Source organism: Nanorana parkeri, unplaced genomic scaffold (assembly GCF_000935625.1).
Source record: "Nanorana parkeri isolate BGI_ZX_2015 unplaced genomic scaffold, ASM93562v1 scaffold498, whole genome shotgun sequence".
NCBI lineage: Eukaryota > Metazoa > Chordata > Amphibia > Anura > Dicroglossidae > Nanorana > Nanorana parkeri.
Genome location: NW_017306766.1, coordinates 963,294 through 981,663, shown reverse-complemented (window position 1 = coordinate 981,663; position 18,370 = coordinate 963,294). Strand labels below are relative to the sequence as shown.

Below are 18,370 nucleotides of genomic sequence, written 5' to 3'. Positions count from 1 at the left end.
TACATCAATGCAACACATTAAAAAACACATGTTCACCATGCAACAACATGCACTAAACTCAAGTGGTGTGAATCGAGCCTGACTGCTACGGCTGAAGCAATCAGAGTGTCACTTAATATCTGACAATTACCAACCTGTCAACTGCTTGACCACGCATCTGCTTAATGCGCAGCGAGAAAAGTCACGCAGTTAGCAAGCAGAAACGGTCCCTAATATTCCTGCAAAAGCTTGGACAAAAGTTAGATCTCCCTCTTTTTTTCTTGCTTTCTAAGCGCTCCTTATGTACAATTACAATAAATCGGTCTGAAATAGTCAGGATAAGCCTAGTTATGACAGGCTCTTTTTGAACACTATAATAACTGTACCTCCGCTGTAAGTTGCCGCTGAGCATCTTTAGCCGCTCCTAAGTGTTGTACCAATTCTTCATTTTCCACTGCATACTGCAAGCAAACAGACAAATAAAATACGCTCATGAAAACACTGGAGGGTTTCTAAGTGAACACCGAGTAAAAAGATATTCGATTTTATAGATAAACTCTTAAAAAGGAACTGTTAGCCAACCCCAAAAACGTAGGAGAGCCCAAGGAGTGGTCACATCATTGTACTTACTGCTTTTGCCTTTTTCTGAATGTCAACGATCTGTGACAAAAGGTGAGTAATCTCTTCCTGTTGTCGGGCTGCATCGTCTGTCTTCTTTGCCAATTCCTCCGATATGTTGGCAATCTGGAAACTTGCATCCCCTAAAACAGAGCAATCATATTATATTCCCAGTAAATAGGAACAATTAGAGGAATTTCCCATATTTTTTGGAAAACTCTAAAAGTGGTACACCTGCAACCTTTTTTTTTTCATAATATATATATATATATATTATGTTTTTGCACAATACAAAGCATTGAATAACATTTTGCGCTAATAATACAGTACTATGCCAGTTAGAAAATACAAAAACCGGCACCATAAGTCTATATGATATGGCGACAAGACAGCTATATTGTCCCAGACAGAAGCTGTCTGCAGATAGAAAACCTAGGCCAAAGTAGGTCACCGCAAGGAGGCTCTGCATTGGGCAATCCAAAACAGGTAAAGTAATAATAAGTAAGAGAGAGACAAAAACAACCAACCTTCAACCTGCATCATTCAACTTTATGGTACTATGCAAGATTCCTAAGCCTGTTGTTGGGGAGGTTTAAATAGGGTAATAAAAGGAACAAAAAAGGAAATTCTTTCAGTCTCCTATGGTGATTACTGGCTACATACATGGGGAAGATGTTGGTGGTCACTTTATCATGGTATGTTCTACTAAGAAGCCCTCAAATTTCAAGCCTGCCTTTTTACTTTTCAGTGTGGTACCAGGCTGTATGGATGAAAAGCTCCAGAAGGTCCTATAACTGGTGACTAGGTTAGTAGTGACAGAGGTTAAGTAATTTAACCATGGCCTAAAGAATATGGTTATTAGGGTAGTTTGGTGACAAGCGGCGTCTTACTATATCTACTACCTTAAGCAGTACAGTTTGGAGATAATTGAGGTGGGGGGAGAGGGTACAGCCATCTTTTGGAGTATCACTTTTCTAATGTGTTATGAAAAAGGCAAATGAGAGATTCTAGGGTCCTGCCTGTAATCTGGAACATAAAGGTGAGCGATTGTCACCCAAATCTTGGATAGAGGGAAAAGACCATATACGTGGCACAGATTTGTGCAAGGAGTAGAGCATTTTGGGGAGGTCATCAGTCAGCCTGGGGTGAAGATCTCAAGGCAATGTTAAATGCCCAAAATGCCTTGGACATAATCCTGAATGAAGTCTCCCTTCACACCTAGGCTGTGACTACTCATTCAATCTTCAATTTGTAATGCCTTCAAAAGTTACTCACATAACTGAATGAGTTAGAGCACTGACAGAGCATGAATGCAAGCGACTTCCGTTATGTCCTGGTACTCCAAAAAAAATGCTTATTGGTAAATTAAATAATTTATATAAATAGTACAAAAGATATACAAAATATCCGGGTAAAAACTTATACTGTACAATGTAAAAATAAAACACCATTGATCACAAACCCCATTGATCACAAGGCTCCTCTTTAATTACCAAAGGCTTCATGTCTAAAATGGATAACTCTACACAAGAATAATAATTTTAAAAAAACATAAAAAAATGTTTCCACCTAAAAAAAGTACACCTAGAAGTCTGTGGAGACTGTTTGGCAGGTGGAGCATAAAATAATTCTGAACTCTAAGCCCAACTGTGCGGATGCAGTAGTAAAAAATCCCTGCATAGGCTTCTACTTTTATTCCTGGGAATCTTGTGGTAGAAAGATGCCCCATTGAACCCGTGGTAGTTAACACCCAATTACAAATATGGAAAGACCAGCAAGAACAACTAAATCTTCCAAATAGCAGATGATAGCAATGGGGCTGTAAGGAAAAATATGTAATTCTCAGCCTGCCTTTTAACTCCCATTAGGCTGTCATTTTTGATAGCTGTACAAACCTTACTCAACTCTCCTGCTTAAAGCCAACATCACCTAGCAAATTCAACATGGATGTTACACATACAAAACATGCAAATTATTTTAAATTCTTAGTGTGACTTACTTAGTTCTTTTACACAGTCATTAACAAGCTGTTGCTCTTTCTCTTCATATGTGATGGTCTCGGTCTGCAGGTGACATGCCTGTAAATATGACAGCATATTAGAGAGGATTATGTAATTCGTCAACACTGTAAAACAAGCCGAAAATATTAATTCTATAGAGAATTCCAGTACTCCGGCACGTTTGTAAACTACATGCTAAAAGCAATTTTTTTTAATGGACAGCTTGGGGAAAAAAACATTACAAACCAATGATTAGTTATAATTGCTCACATAGCCACATTCAGCTGGACTTTAGAAATGTTGAAGATATTTTAAAACATATTCAAATGGTTTCCTCAATTACGGAATAAAGAAGTAGGAAAAAAATACTACACATTTTATATCAATAGATGTCACCAGCGCTTAACACTATGCATTACTAGCCATGTTAGTAAGCCGTGTTTCACCAAAGTTTACGCTGCGACTCATAAAAGAATGTGCGACATTGTACCTCCGAGCGCAGGACGATGTTCTCATCCTCAAGATCTTTCAGTTTCTTTTGGAGTGAGTCAAAGGGGAAATAATTTTGGACGGATAACGAAGATTCATTCCTCTTCAGACTGTTACAAAAGCAAGAAATCTGTTACAGCAGTAATCATTAGTATTCTATTACACAATGTTATAATTCAAGAGATAGAATATCATTAGCTGAATGAACTACAAGAAAAGGAAGAGTACAAAAATCCTATTTTCTTTCTTATACACTGAGGAACACAGCGGCCTTTAACCTTCAGTATGCCCAAAATCAGTCCAGCTGAGGGGTGGGCCATGCAGCAAACAAATCAGTAAAAGGCCCATGTAAACACCAGGAACTGGGGATGGTCTGCAGCTCAAACAGAGGTCTACTGGCCCAAAAATGGCATCAGGAGTCAACAACGTCCACCTGGTTTAACTTGGAGAACATGTGAACAGAAGACCAGGTGCCTGCCCTACAAATATGGAAAACAGTTGCCTGATCAAAGTACTTTTGTACATTGCGAGTGTTGTGAACCAATAACAGTGATCACAAATTTAAACATCAAATGTCAACAAACCCTCCCCTTCCTGTTCCAACAATCGCTTTTCCACCGCTGTGTAACTGGAAGTAACACTGCTCCCACAGATCATTAAATGGGGGACACACTGAACAGCCAGAGGAAACACAGAAAAGCAAGGGGCCATATTGACCATAAAGTGGGCACACTGACCCTAAATATTATGGGGGTAAAACACCACAGATAACCAACAGTTATAGGATACCCACCGCTAATCAACATTTAAGTGGGCACACATCAGTGACCACCACCATAAGGGGGCACCAACTCCTGATTACTGAAATCTGCAGGCTATTCTCTATGCGGTCTTTATACAAAACAATGTTGGTGGTATTTTAGGTCCTGAAGAAATGCAGTGGACAGTGAGAACATCAGGGTTTGTTTTCTTTTTTTAAAATTTGGGAATTTTTTCCTTTCTTATAAAAAAAAAATATTTATAAACTGTGGTTTTTAAAACAGCACTAAAAGAAAGTTCTGTCTCCAAAAATGATATAGAATTAGTTTGGGTACAGTGTTGCATGACAGAGTCGTTGTCAGTCTAACAATTTTAGCACTGAAAACTTAAAAATGGCTTAGTAATCAAGAGGTATATACAGGCTAGCACTCAAGTGCTTAAACAATTGAGGGGTCTGTGCAAAAGTCTCCAATATTGACATCTGCTTGTTCAAGAGTCACTTGTCAAGAAATGCAGGCATGTACACTTTAAATCTAAGTACAAAAGCTGCTTCAGATAGGGAATCTGACAGGCAAGTCAGCCACAGCAAAGATGTAGCATTAATAGGGCTATATACTTCATTCTACTTCTGTATTTACATAGCATTAACAAATGGCACAGCACTTTACAACTTTACAACGTACATCTACAAATATTCACATAGGCCCCTGCACACAAAAGAGCTTACAGTCTAATGTTCCTACCACAGTCATATAGGCGCACACTGAAAGGCCAGTTTGGTTAAAAAAAAAAATAATGTTAAACTGTTGGACTGTTTATGGGCACCAGGTTGCACTGAAGAGAAACATGAAAAAGTATAAAGTACAATCTTCTATAAGATCGTGTTCCTGGTTGTAGGAACTGAACTCAGGACTCCAGAGCTGTAAAGCAAGAATGCTTTCCACGTGGCCAGATGTAAAATCTGCAAGCACTTCTCATGTTTTTCTACTAGAAAGTAGAGCAACAAACTTTTATAGCTGACCTTTGGCCAAGACATTTCACCGAGAAGCATTATTGGGGCCATAGTAGCTCTCTGCTTGTTGTTAAGGAAACCAAAATGATCGAGTATAAACACAATGAGGGGAATTTATCAAAACTGGAGCAGGCAGAATTTGGAGCAGCTGTGCATGACAACCAAACTACTTGGCTTTCATTTTCAATTCTTAACTGAACAAACTGAAGAGAAAATCGTATTGGTTGCCGTGGGCAACTGCTCCAGATTGGTTCTGCTCCAGTTTTCATAAATTCCCCCCAATGAATGTCTAGATCAGTTTATTGCCTTGTCTGACAGACATTATTCTGTCAACAGCTCCTATATATATATTATATTGCCAAAAGTATTGGGACACCCCTCCAAATCATTGGATTCAGGTGTTCCGTGAAATCTCCTTGCTACTAAATATTCCATGGTCAACGGTTACTGGTATGTCACATAAAATGACCGCGTAGGGTCAGCGTATGCTGAAGCGCACAAGTCACCAATTGTCTGCGGAGTCAATAGCTACAGACCTCCAAACTTCGTGTTGCCTTCAGAATGGCACAACAACAGTGCATAGAGAGCTTCATGGAATGGGTTTCCATGGCCGAGCAGCTGCATCCAAGCCTTACATCACCAAAGCGTCGGATGCAGTGGTGTAAAGCACGCCGCCACTGGACTCTAGAGAAGTGGAGATGTGTTCTCTGGAGGGATGCATCACGCTTCTCTGTCTGGCAATCCGATGGACGTGCCTGGGTTTGGCGGTTGCCAGGAGAACAGTACTTGCCTGACTGCATTGTGCCAAGTGTAAAGTTTGGTGGAGGGGGGGATTATGGTGTGGGGTTGCTTTTCAGGGTTTGGATTTGGCCCCTTAGTTCCAGTGAAGGGAACTCTTAAGGCATCAGCATACCAAGACATTTTGGACAATTTCATGCTCCCAACTTTGTGGGAACAGTTTGGGGATAGCCCCTTCCTGTTCCAACATGACTGCAGACCAGTGCACAAAGCAAGGTCCATAAAAACATGGATGACTAAGTTTGGGGTGGAGGAACTTGACTGGCCTGCACAGAGTCCTGACTTCAACCTGATAGAACACCTTTGGGATGAATTAGAGCAGGGGCTGCGAGCCAGGCCTTCTCGTCCAACATCAGTACCTGACCTCACAAATTCACTTCTGAAAGAATGGTCAAACATTCCCATAGACACACTCCTTGTGGACGCCTTCCCAGAAGAGTTGAAGCTGGTATAGCGGCAAAGGGTGGGCCAACTCAATATTGAACCCTACGGACTAAGACTGGGATGCCATAAAAGTTCATGTGCACGTAAAGTCAGGCGTCCCAAAACTTTTGGCAATATAGTGTATATGTGCACTTCTGACTTTATTATAAAGTCCACAGCAAGGCTACATACACACCTCAGGGTGAGGCGTGCCAGTGTATTTTAAATGCAGTGTATTTTTGGTGTTTCTGCATGAGTTTCCATATATCCCTATGGAAAGTAGATTTTAATGGAAAATACACCAAAAAGGCACCACGTCCACATTGCACCAACAAAGAGGTAGGAACGCATCCAAAGCTTTACATCTGTTCTTCCAAACGTATTACTGGACAGTGATTAGCAGTGGGTATAAAAATCCCAAATATTTTGAGTTCTGGTAATAAGGAAAAGGATGTTGGAAGGCCTGCCTGATAAAGGAATGAAGAGAGCAGATGACTGGTCACTAGTACTGCCTGTGGTCTGATATTTCACCATTATTGACCTACCATGCCTTGTTCTCCACTGTCTGTGTGTGTTGAGTTAGCCATCTTAGTAGTGGCAAGGTTTTGCTTCCTCATATCAGTGCCTCCAGCAAGGATATTAGTGAGCACCACCATAGTAACATCATCAAATTTTACGCGAAAACCTCAAGGGAGCAGAAGTAAGAGGTAGCAACATCTTGGAATCTTCATTGGAGATATACAGCTAAAAGGCTGTAGCTACAGGGTGCTTAGGAAACCTTACAGTAGTGCACAGCTATTTTTCAGAAGGCAATCTAAATAAAAGATAGCCTTTTCTTGATGAACCGGATGAACCGGACGAAATTTGCACAGTGGTTGCAACCATTGGCGTCCTTCTGGGCGGCATCCCTCGATCAGCAGATCGAAAGAGCCGGGATAGAAAATCTTCAGCCGAATGGAACTTGCAGCCAAAAAAAGTGTATGGCTAGCTCAAGTCTTGCATCAGATCAGGAAAATATCTACGCAATCCAATAAATCTGAGCATTGCTTGCAACAGCTGCAAAGTGTATGGCACATGGTGCAATTACTCCGAAGTCATTTAAAGCCCAATCTTAGTTTAAACCAAAAGTATCTGTTTGAATAAAAAAATGTGGACTCAAGGTGAAAAATCTGTTTTAGAAATGTTTGGTGGTATCTGGATACTTAAAAATGTGTATAAATGCATGTAATGATTTAAAATGGTAAAATGATAATGGATTTATGAAAACTGGAGCTGACAGATTTTGGAGGCAGTTGCCCTTAGTAACTAGTGTTTGTTCAGTTAAAGTGACATTAAAGTCCAAAAAAATTTCCCTCCCCCCAATTTTGATGTTGACACTTACCTTAAATGATGTCTCTTAATCCGATCTTCCTCTTCTTACCTGATGTTTTCATCTGTCCTTCTAGCGGTGCGGCGGCTCTCAGATCCAGCGCTGACTCTTCTCTGCTTGCTGGCACTTCTGATCCCACGGTGTCTGCATGCGGGTGCACGCGTCCATAGACTTACCTTACTTCTCTGCTCGTCTGTCGCTGAAAATCCGAACTGCACATGCGCCCGCCCCAAGATGCTTTGCGGCCGCCCGAGCAGTTTCGGATTCTCAGGCGGGAGCGCGCGGCGAAAACAGGGTACGTTTAAACCGCTGTTAAAGCGGGTTTTTAAAAAAACGTTTTGCCTATATCTACTGCTTGCTAGCAGTAGATATAGGCAAAAAAAAAATTAAAGAGAAGAAAATTGGTTGTCATGGGGAACTGCCCCAGATTCTGTCTGGTGCAGTTTTCTTAAATTCCTTTGTAAGTTTACTTGCATTCAGAAAAAAAAAAAAGAAAATCTGTGCATCAAGGGATGTATTCAATACACGTGTACACGCATGTAAAAGACATGATATTCGGTATCGAGTACGCATATTTTTTTTTCAGTATTCAGTTCCGGTGCCATGTGCCCATATTATCAGGAAGCCGGGCGGCGGATCATAACCCGTCACCTGGCTTCCTGATTGCCTGTGAAGCTGGTGTTCTAGCGAAAGAACACCGGCTTCACGTGCCAAGGCTGCCTGGCTCCCTGACCAATCAGGAAGCTGGGCAGCGAGTCTTGAGCCAGCTTCCTAGCCATTCAAGAAGCACGCCCGCACGTCATGACCTGTCTCCCGTCTTCCTGATTGGCCAGAAAGCCGGCTTCACTTGTGCCTAGGCAGCCTGACTTCCTGATCAATCAGGAAGCCGGGTCATTACGCGCCACACAGCTTCCTGATTGGCTAGGAAGTCAGCTTCGCTTGTTGCTAGGCAGCCTAGCTTCCCAACCAGGAAGCCGGGTCATAACCACCGCCTGGCTTCCCGATTGGAAAGAATGCCGGCTCCATGCTCCCTAGACACTTGTGGTCAGAGGGAGGTCTCCCTCTGATGACCGGACGTTCCAGTATTGGAGGTAAGTATCCGAGCATTTGGGAGAGTATGAGTACTTGCCCAAAAACTCGGCATCCGCACTGATATCGATACTAGTATCGGTGCATCCCTAACAATCACATAAACACTATACTTCCCAGATTAATTTATCATGCATTTAAATAAAACAAACGAAGAAGGCCCATGTGAATTAGGCCTATAAAAAAGACAAAAAAAAAAAAGAAGGACTTGTCTTCCTCGTTAACCATTTCACTGCAGGCCACAAACAGCAACACACAGGCAGACAGTGGTAATGCCAAATACTCCGAACTGATTTACAAATCCAGGAGAAATCAGTTAATATGTACTGTATATGGCTTAAAACCAACAATAGTTTAAAATGTATAAAAACATTAAAGTATTTAAGGAGCTAATAATAACCTGTCCAACTCTGTTGTTCTTGTGCCTCCTGCCTCATCGCCTTCCCACCTTATATACAAATAAACACAGAGCAGACATGAGCATGACAAGAGGTGGAGTTCTAGGGAGGCAACATGTACTTTGTCCTGGTGAAGATAGAACAATGAGTCTGTGAGATCAGGGACTTACGGTGTTGAACAGACTGACTCGGACTCGCTCTCTTCAGCTGCACTGGTGTAAAACTGAAGCAGTTCATCTTTCATAGACAGTTCATGGCGTAATTGTGAAACCTGAACAAGGCAAACAGACAATAAACAATGAAGTCAGCTAAACTAGAAGAGCACTCTGTAATGCAAATGAGCAAGTAAACAAAGTTCTCTGTACATGCTAGATATAAGTGAAGCATAGCATTTATTCAGTTTCATGGCTCGGAGTGAAAGTCTATCAACTGGGTCAAGTTACAGGCCTAATGAACCAGAGCGTGGCTGCTATTAACTTTTCAAAATATGTGATATCTGACCATTGAAGTAGTATTAAACTCCCAAACTTTTTTCAATAACAAATCCAGATCAAACAAATATACATTGCCCAGCAAAGCATTTGTTTACATTTTTGCCCAAACACTTAGGGGTCATCAGGTTTCCAAACAGCTGACTCCCGTCTCATATATAGTTATGAACAGAGTGACAGGTCGAAAAAGTACGTCCAAATCTTTAAAGTTGCCATCTAACATTCATGGGCACGTTTATATTAAAGCTCGTCATAGACAGCAAACAGTGGTTAGATGAGCATATATCTTTCAGATTGTTTATCCATGATGCATGCTTCTAGCCCCTTCAAATCACTGATGTTTTCTCACCAGTGAGGTTACAAAATGAGATGCACAGCAGGAAATTAAATAATGAAACTGAAATAAAATGTAATAGCAAGTGTTTTGCAGATTCAACTACCCGACAACTAACATTCACCCAAGGTAAGGCTGAAGCTATAGCTACCTTCCTGGACCTAAACACAGGCAATTTATCAAAGTGCCAGGCCTATACCTAGTCCGAGTCCCAAATCTGGCCACCATCAGGGCAGCAAATCTTCTTAATACTGCAATTAGCTCCATACACTCAAATGGTGGGGCCAGATAAATGTAAGATTGTTGCTTTTAGAACCAATCATATGACGGGCATCTCTGAAAGCTACTTTAATGGATATCTAAACACAAGAACAATACTTTCATATATTGCAGCTTACCAGTCCTCAGATGTGGCTGCTGCATTTGTTTTCTTTTTTCAGACCAAGTACACTTTCTGTTCATACAGAAAAATACCTGTTGATTCTGACAGAAATCCAGTGCACTTGTAACCTTCTGTTTGCTCAACTGATAGCTCAAGCAATGTACTAACCTCTCCAGCTATTTTCTGTAAACTACAAAACAAACCTCCTTTATGACATGGAAATGAGGAGAGGAAGAGGTGTTTGTAGTGCACATCTGGAGAGCAGCCAAGGGTGACAAACTACTGTATCTATGAGGTAGCAGCATTAAGTGAGGGATTCTATTATCTTCTATACACAAAGGATGTAAAAGGTTTGGATCCAATACATTTCACCATACAATGTTTCAGAAAATGGGCACATTAAAGCTGAACCTGATAAAGATCTAAATTAAAAGAAACAATAATGCAGCCCTGTAATTATAAATACATTTTTTTACATATACAAGCAGTGTAAGTACCTGAATTTGACTATATCACTCAGACTGAGGGAGGGATGAGCAGCACAAGGAGCCAGTTGTGCAAGGGGCATACTGATGGGAAGAAAGAGCAGAGAGGGTGGGGGTGGGAAGGAGACCTCCTAAGTGTTACTTATCTGCAGCAGTGGAAAATTAGGTCTCCTGCCCTTTCAGACAGTACTGTGCTATGTGACACAGCTATGTACATTTCAGGACAAGGACAGAAATACAAATATTTGGCAGGTAAAATGGCTCTATTTTACGTATTTTAGTAACATATATTATTGACTTTAAGTCATTACTATAGGCTACTGGGCTGCAATCCACCACCTTTAAGTTTACAAGGATAGTACAATAAATGTATAATGCCTGGGTGGTCTGTTGTGGCATGTACTTGTCTTCTGATCAGTTGTTTTGGAAACACTCAGAAAATAATATCTGTACTTAGGTCACCAGAAGCCTTTAATTAAACTTGCAATTAGGGATAGTCAGAATCCTGCACTTAACAAAAGGAGGTTTTCTAAAAGGTAATGTAATATTACAATGCATGTACTCTTTACCTCTTCTCTAATGTGCTCTACTTGCTCTTCAAGGTATTCATTCCTTTCTGTAAGGGTTTTATTCTTCTTTAACAATGACTGACCAATCCGAGCAGCTAACTCCAGATCTCGTTCTTTCTATGTGCATAAAGAAAAACAGAATACAAATGTTTATTGTTACAGATCAATACAGGTATTTGGTGTTAATATTTAGCCATGTTAAATAAAGTTATTTTCTTTTACATCGTACTAGCAAACCACATAGGGCAAACACTTGCCTGGTGCTGAAACAATAAAGTGGGTGCTTCTATGCAACTACAAAACTTGGTCTCTATGTGCATGGTATCATTAATGGATTACCTATAAAAAGACATTGCTTATTATGTTGCTATCAGCAAGCAAAGAAAGTCTGCTTGGCACACCTTTATCAACATCCTTTTTCGAATGACACGTACAGAACTCCCTTCCAACATTTTAAAACACTTATTACAATTCACTTCTTTACAGACCTGTCATATGGGCATATCCCTTACCGGTTATTAATACCAATGCTAAACAAACTTTCCAAATGACTGTACATAGTATTAACCTGGCTCAAAAACCTGAGTCACATTGACAAGTTCCTCTCTGCTATATCAGAAAGTCCCCATTTTACCCGTAAAATATAGAATGGCATCTAGCTGGAAAGCAGAGGTTGAAGAGAGAAGAAAAGAGTGTGAGACTAGCTTGAAAAAAGGGGCAACTTTAAGAATGTTTAATTCATATTTTTGTTCATAAGAAATGAAAGTACATCCCTAACCATTTTTGTTGGGTTTTGAATTGAGCAGGAAGCTTGAGAACTTCAGCCGTGGTTTTTAGAGCTTTATAGGTTCCTAATGGAGACATTTTTCCTCTCCATTTGTCCTGGTGGCCTCTGTCACAAAGACCGGAAGTATTGGAAAATATTAAATATATGGTTGACACATTTTGCATCCAATCAGATTGTTCTGGTATTTTGACAGCCAGCAGGGCTGACTAGCAAGATACTGAAGCTTGGCCCAGCGGGAGATTGCTCCATCCACAGTTTAGAGTAGATTGAGGACCATAGAAACCATCTGCAGATAATCTATAGGTGTATGACCAGCTTTAAAGGCGAAAAGTTGAGGCCACCTTAGGAAGGTAAGAAGCTCTAGACCTCAGCACCACTTTGTCATTGTGAAAGACTAGAAAGAGCTCTATACAGAACAAGGTGCCAGTTAAGACACACATCACGCAGAGGTAATGGCAATGGGGAATGCAACCTTGTGCATAAAAGTGGATAGGGTAATATCCCTGACAGGTTGAAAAAGCAGTTTTTGTAGAGCTGACAGAACCAACATTTAAAACCCATGGAATCAAAGGTTCTACAAAAGGAGTTACATGAGAAACACCCTGTACAAAGGTTATAACCAACACATGGCAGGCAAGCGGTCATTGGAATAAGATGGCAAGAGCCCAAATTTGATTATTGATATCAATTAGGGACAAACAGTCATCCAAGTCTGATTGTAAAAAGGTCAGGATTCATCCCACTGATTATTTGCTGCAGTGTTTTTTTATTTGCTCCTGTTTTTTTCCACAACAGGGGAAGAACGCATTCCATGTGAGTTAGTTTACCTTATAAGAGGTAGAAATCCTAAGTTTTAGTGCAGGGGTGTGGAATTCCTATCGCCCGACGCCCGGGACAGGCAGTTTCGGGCGTCGAACGAGTAGTTTTTTTCTACATTTAGCCCGGCTGCGGGCAAGCAGCACTGCTAAATGTAGTGTGGGAGCCGTTTTGTAAGAGTGATTTTCAACGGCTGTGCAGCCGTCCAAAAATCACTTCTAACCTGCCTGAATCTCGCTTCTCCTCTCCTCCCCCCTCCTCCTCTCCCCTCTCTCTTATCTCCAGCGGCCGGCCGTGTACTGCTCCCGGCTGCCTGTCTCTCTGCACCTGGGCTTCCTTTTTGCCGTAGGTCTTCACCCCCCCTCTTGTGCGGGATTGATGACCACGGCAAATTAGGTTCCAGAGCATGGAGCAAGGCAGAGAACGGTTCTCTACTCTGCTCCATGTGCGCAGTGACACAGGAATGCAGCCTTCCTGTCACAGGAGAAATAGTGCAGAGCTGTGCTAGAACTCCTGTGTTGGAGGTGACAGGGTCAATAAAGAGAACCTGTCACCTCCAAAAGCTATCACACAAGGGCTTGTTACCCTTGTGTGATAGCAATAAAGTCAAGTAAAAAATAAAATATAACACTTAAAAATGTAAACATAAAATTGGAAAAAATTATAAAAAATGTAAATACATAAAAATAGAAGAAAAAAAGGCGATAAAGTAAAAAAAAAAAAAAAATGATAAAAAAATATTAAAAGCAAAAAAAAAAGTAAAATAAAAATAAAAAAAATGAAAACCAATCCCTATCATCTGCATGCGAATAAACGCATGCATGGGGCATTGTGTGAGTGGAGTGGGCGATCCGTTACCACACGACAATCGTGCACAAAACCGTGTGGATGGCCGGGCGGTCACAGAATCTCACACCACCGCCGATCACGCTGGCAGTGCCATTATTGTCTAACAGTACCCCAGTTGTACAAGGCAGATTGCACAGTTTCCCGCCGCAGTAACGCCCGTGCAAATGCACATAATCTCGATTGAAAACATTCCGGGATTACCACGCGGATGTAACCCCATTGAAATCAATGAGACCGCGAGGCAACCGTACATGGCCTCGCCCAAGTCTGCACCCGACCCAAACGGTAAATTCACTTTCCCAAGTAATTTGGAAAAACTGAATTACCCGCACAAATCTGGTCCAGGCACCATGCCCCCCACTATACTTACCTTTCAGGGAACGGTCCTTCCCATCCGCCAGTATGGGTGTACTATCTGTACCTGTGCCATTGTAATCTGAATTTTGCTCTCAAAATTCAAGCACTCGTTGGTCAGCGCAGTCATCTGACTGCACTGACCAACGAGAAGCTCTTCTTGGCATTGCTAAATACGGTTATGGTTAAAAAAAAATCTTTTTTTATATCAGGACAAGTAGATTTCCATGAGGGACAAGTAGATCAGGCCCCCGCTTTAGTCCTTGGACAAGTAGTTTTTTTTTAAATTTCCACACCCCTGTAGTGTGAATTTCTGACTCTGAGACTTCAATCTTTAGGCCATGGGCTTGTGCCATTAAAGCCAGCAACCAAGAAAAAGGATGATAAATTGGTCCCTGAAAAAGGAGATCTGGTTGATCTGGACAAGGCCATGGAGTGTCTGCCTTAAGTCTGATCAGGTTGGAGTACCATCATCTTAATCCTGCAAAGTAGCCGGGGAATGGAGTTTTCAGAAGGAAAGGTGTAGATCAAGCTATACTGACCCCACAGAGTCAACAGAGCATCTACTGCTTCTTCCAGAGGATCTCTGGAGACAAAAAACTGTTCAGGTTGTTGTTATACCTGGAGGCCGAATGGTCCACATCTGGTGTCTTTCCTGTAAACAATTATTGGGTGAAGGAGCATTCCCTGGGGACCAGTCACTGTCAACTGAAATAGTCTACCAACTTTTAAATTCCAGATATGGGAACGGCAGGCAAGTATGGAACATGGAGTTCTGCCCAAACTTCTGCTAGAATCCTCTCTACTTCTTTTGCAGAGATTTCCGATTCCTCCCTGACAGTTGATGTACACTACTAATGTGGTATTGTCTGACTGGTCTGATGACCATGTAGGTGGGGTGTGCAAAGATGCAGGGATAGACAAATTGCCCATAACTTCAGTAAGTTCATGGGAAGATGGGATTCCTCCTCCGACTTGGTCCTCTGTTATCATTCCTGAGGATCTTCCAAGGGAGTGAAGAAAGGATCTCCCAAATCCAGAGCTGAATTCATTAGCCATTAGGCCAGATACAACCTATCTGCTGAAACTGGAAGAGAATTTACTCCTAAAACCAACATGTTCATTAACAAGAATGCAAATCATTAGCAGACTCCACAACAGATAGACTCTGCTGTACACTATTCACCAATCTTTTTGTTAAGCTCCTTAACATGTATACATAGAACACACATATACTGTCATTTTCATGAACAGTTTGGGGTTAAAGTATTTTACGGCCCAGGTACAAGAAACTTACTTCTTCTAGAAGACGTGTTACAGCATCTATATCATTGTATGTTTTAGTCATCTGGCCAACTCGTTCAGCACATAAAACTGAAAAAAAATAAAAACAAGAATAAAATGTACGCTTTTTTAAAAATTACGTAAAGGAATCCTGTCATGATGCAAAACACTTGTTTAATTAGGCTTCAACTGAAGCAGCCATTCCCTTTAATGGAGACCTGCACTGAGAGAGGGACAGCAGCCATTGGTAACCTCAACAACGTCTGCTTGTCTATGGTACCAATACTTTCCGTATCATTGTAATGACGCTGGCCATGCACTGCTCGAATTTCCTGCTGACTTGGATGGAATTTGAGCAGTGTGTGGCCTTGACATAAGTTGCTTTTTTTTTTAAATCATCTTTTGATGGGAGACAGTTACATAGTTAGTCATGCTGAAAAAAAGGCATAAGTCCATTGAAATCAACCTATAGAGATAAGAGAAGAAAAAAAAAAAAAACCTAAAAACAGAATGCTATGTCCACAATTGCCCCCTGTTGATCCAGAGGAAGGCGAAAAAAAAACCAAAAAAAAAAAAACCTATAAAACCATGGTTCAATTTGCTTTAACAGGGGGAAAAAATCCTTCCTGATCCCATAAGGCAATCGGATATTCCCTGGATAAAACAATCTCTGGTGCTTAATATACATATAAGAACTCTATATCCAATAACATTCTGTGCATTTAGGAATACATCCAGTCCGAAAAGTTGTCGCCAACAGTGACTATAGCCAAAAAGCTGCAATCACTGTTCAGGTATTCTGACAGCAGCACAAGCGGCACTATTTGTATACAATAACCCAGTGGGGGTGGGAATTCACCCATTCATGCTGGATACAAGCAGTGTATGGCCAGCTTTAGCGTGCAGCTTTTAAAGTCGGAAATTCTGGATCTGAACATTCATTTTGGTGACTCAAAAATACTGAAGCCTTTTAAAATCAGCATAGCAGCAAGGTGCCTAGCATTTTCACAAGGTGGGTTCTGCAACAGCCGGCTATGTATTTCCCAAATACTAAATCAATTCACTGTTCTGGAACTAATCTGTAGTAAATGCTTCTATCAGAGCCTAATCACATCTGTGTTTGGTGCAAGGGTTGATTAAAAGGGAAAAAGTTACTATTACACAGAACAGTGCATATATATATATATATGTGCATATATATATATATATATCGCAGTATTGCAGTGTGCAATGATACCTTTCTTATTGGACTAACAAAATATATAAAAGACAAGCTTTCGAGAGTGAACCTCTCTTCTTCAGGTCAGAAGCAATATATATATTTTGTATTTTTTTTTGTATTACACACAAAGAGGTGAGGTGTTATCTTGTCTCAAAGTGATTAATTAAAGTCAACTATTAGTTTAGTTACACATTTTTCAATCCACTATATTTTGTAATATGTTTTTATATTATTATTACTACCACTAAAAATACATAATTGAATTTCAACTCATACATTAATATTTGTGTAATTTCACAAGCAGCGGTACCCCACAAGCATGTCTGAACACACCATGGGCTCATAAGAAATTATGACCCCAAATGCATTGATTATATACACAATACCAAATTGTGTACCTGATCTATTATCCTGGTTGTTCATTTCCCTATAATAAGATAGTGAATGGCAAATAAAGTATCTCGTACATCAAACATCCATTGGGATCTATATCGCCTCAATTTGTCTGTGCATGGCTGCATTATGTATGTACAATATGCAAGAGACAAAATATGATTAACATTTTCCTGAAAAATGCATTTATAACATGAACATTGGGTGGCAAACGAGAAAGTCTGAACAGCAAAATAGAAAGGCTGAGAAAGCGCAAGCATATTATTGTGCTTTGTACTGTCCAAGATTTACAACATAATCTGATTAATCCAAATGATTTTACTTAGGACAGATAGGCATATAATGCTAGGCAACAAATGGCATTTTATTAATTTGTTAGTAGACATTTAACACCCTATTGACATATGGTCCCCATGGTATTAATGATCAGCAAACAGCAATAAATAACAAAAAGTTACATCTCTGACTATTAAAACATTTCTCATGTACCCAGTCATAATTCCGCACATGTAAATATAATACTATAGCAGAAAACTATATAGTGTAAGGATAATCTGATTAATATCTGTTGCCCCCAACGCAAATGACGGAGATCTACAACATCAGATACCACAATCTCTGATCGTATGAACCATAACATAATGGAGCAAAAACCAACACAGAGCTAAGCCCATTGGTGAACAGAGTCTATAATCTTCATATATGTTCTGTGCATGGGTTGGGCTGTGAGTTGCATGCCAAGCACCCTTTTCACTATAAATAGTCCCGTTCCTGTAATCCTGTTCTGCTAAGGAAAATAAACATCCACTAAAAAGGTCTCTCTACACATGTCATTGTTTGTTCTGTTGCCCTGACAGCAATTCCGTAACCTGAGCTTCAAATAATAAATTTGGCCTCTTGTTATCTATGTACAAATTGACTTCGTTTACTTTCACCATCCTTAAAACTGCCTACTGTGAGAAGTGTACGTGCGACACAAGCCAGATATTTTTAGCCCACATGATGATTAATAAGTGGATGATGACAGTGTCTGATAAGTTCATTTTAAGAGATAAATAAAAGGTAGGGAGCAGCCCATGCCACTCCTATCGCCTGTTCAATATGATCTGTGTCTGCTCCATGGATGCATTTGAACATTTAAAAAGTTTAGACCATTCATTTTAGGCAATAATTACCTTACGACCTAGCACTTAAATTTCCCCCACCATAGGCCAATTCAATTGGGCAGCCATCATAAAAAATGATCAGGCTGAATCTTCTGTGCAGGGAGCAGAGGCACCCAAGGGCGTAGTCACCCTAAGGTTGTAGGTGCCTTTCCCCAGCACATTTGCCCCACCAATTAAAGTTCATTTGAGTAGTGTCATCACACTGTACCATGATCTGGCACAATGCACTGACACAGTGAAAGAGGTGGTCTGGAGCACTGTCCAGTTGGACTCCAGCATTATACATATACTGTATGTGTCATTG

General features: G+C 40.6%; 1 protein-coding gene across 5 annotated transcripts in view; it reads right to left on the bottom strand.

Moving 5' to 3' along the window:
* TRAK1 (trafficking kinesin protein 1) overlaps nt 1-18,370 on the bottom strand; it is a 78,725-nt gene that overhangs the window by 27,462 nt on the left and 32,893 nt on the right. For all 5 annotated transcript variants that reach the window (XM_018561074.1, XM_018561073.1, XM_018561075.1 and 2 more), the window contains exons 2-8: nt 15,299-15,375; nt 11,196-11,312; nt 9,105-9,205; nt 3,088-3,196; nt 2,597-2,675; nt 610-740; nt 366-440 (exon numbers count right to left, since the gene is read on the bottom strand). In XM_018561074.1, coding sequence (XP_018416576.1) covers nt 366-440; nt 610-740; nt 2,597-2,675; nt 3,088-3,196; nt 9,105-9,205; nt 11,196-11,312; nt 15,299-15,375 — 689 coding nt within the window. The remainder of the gene's footprint in view (nt 1-365; nt 441-609; nt 741-2,596; nt 2,676-3,087; nt 3,197-9,104; nt 9,206-11,195; nt 11,313-15,298; nt 15,376-18,370) is intronic.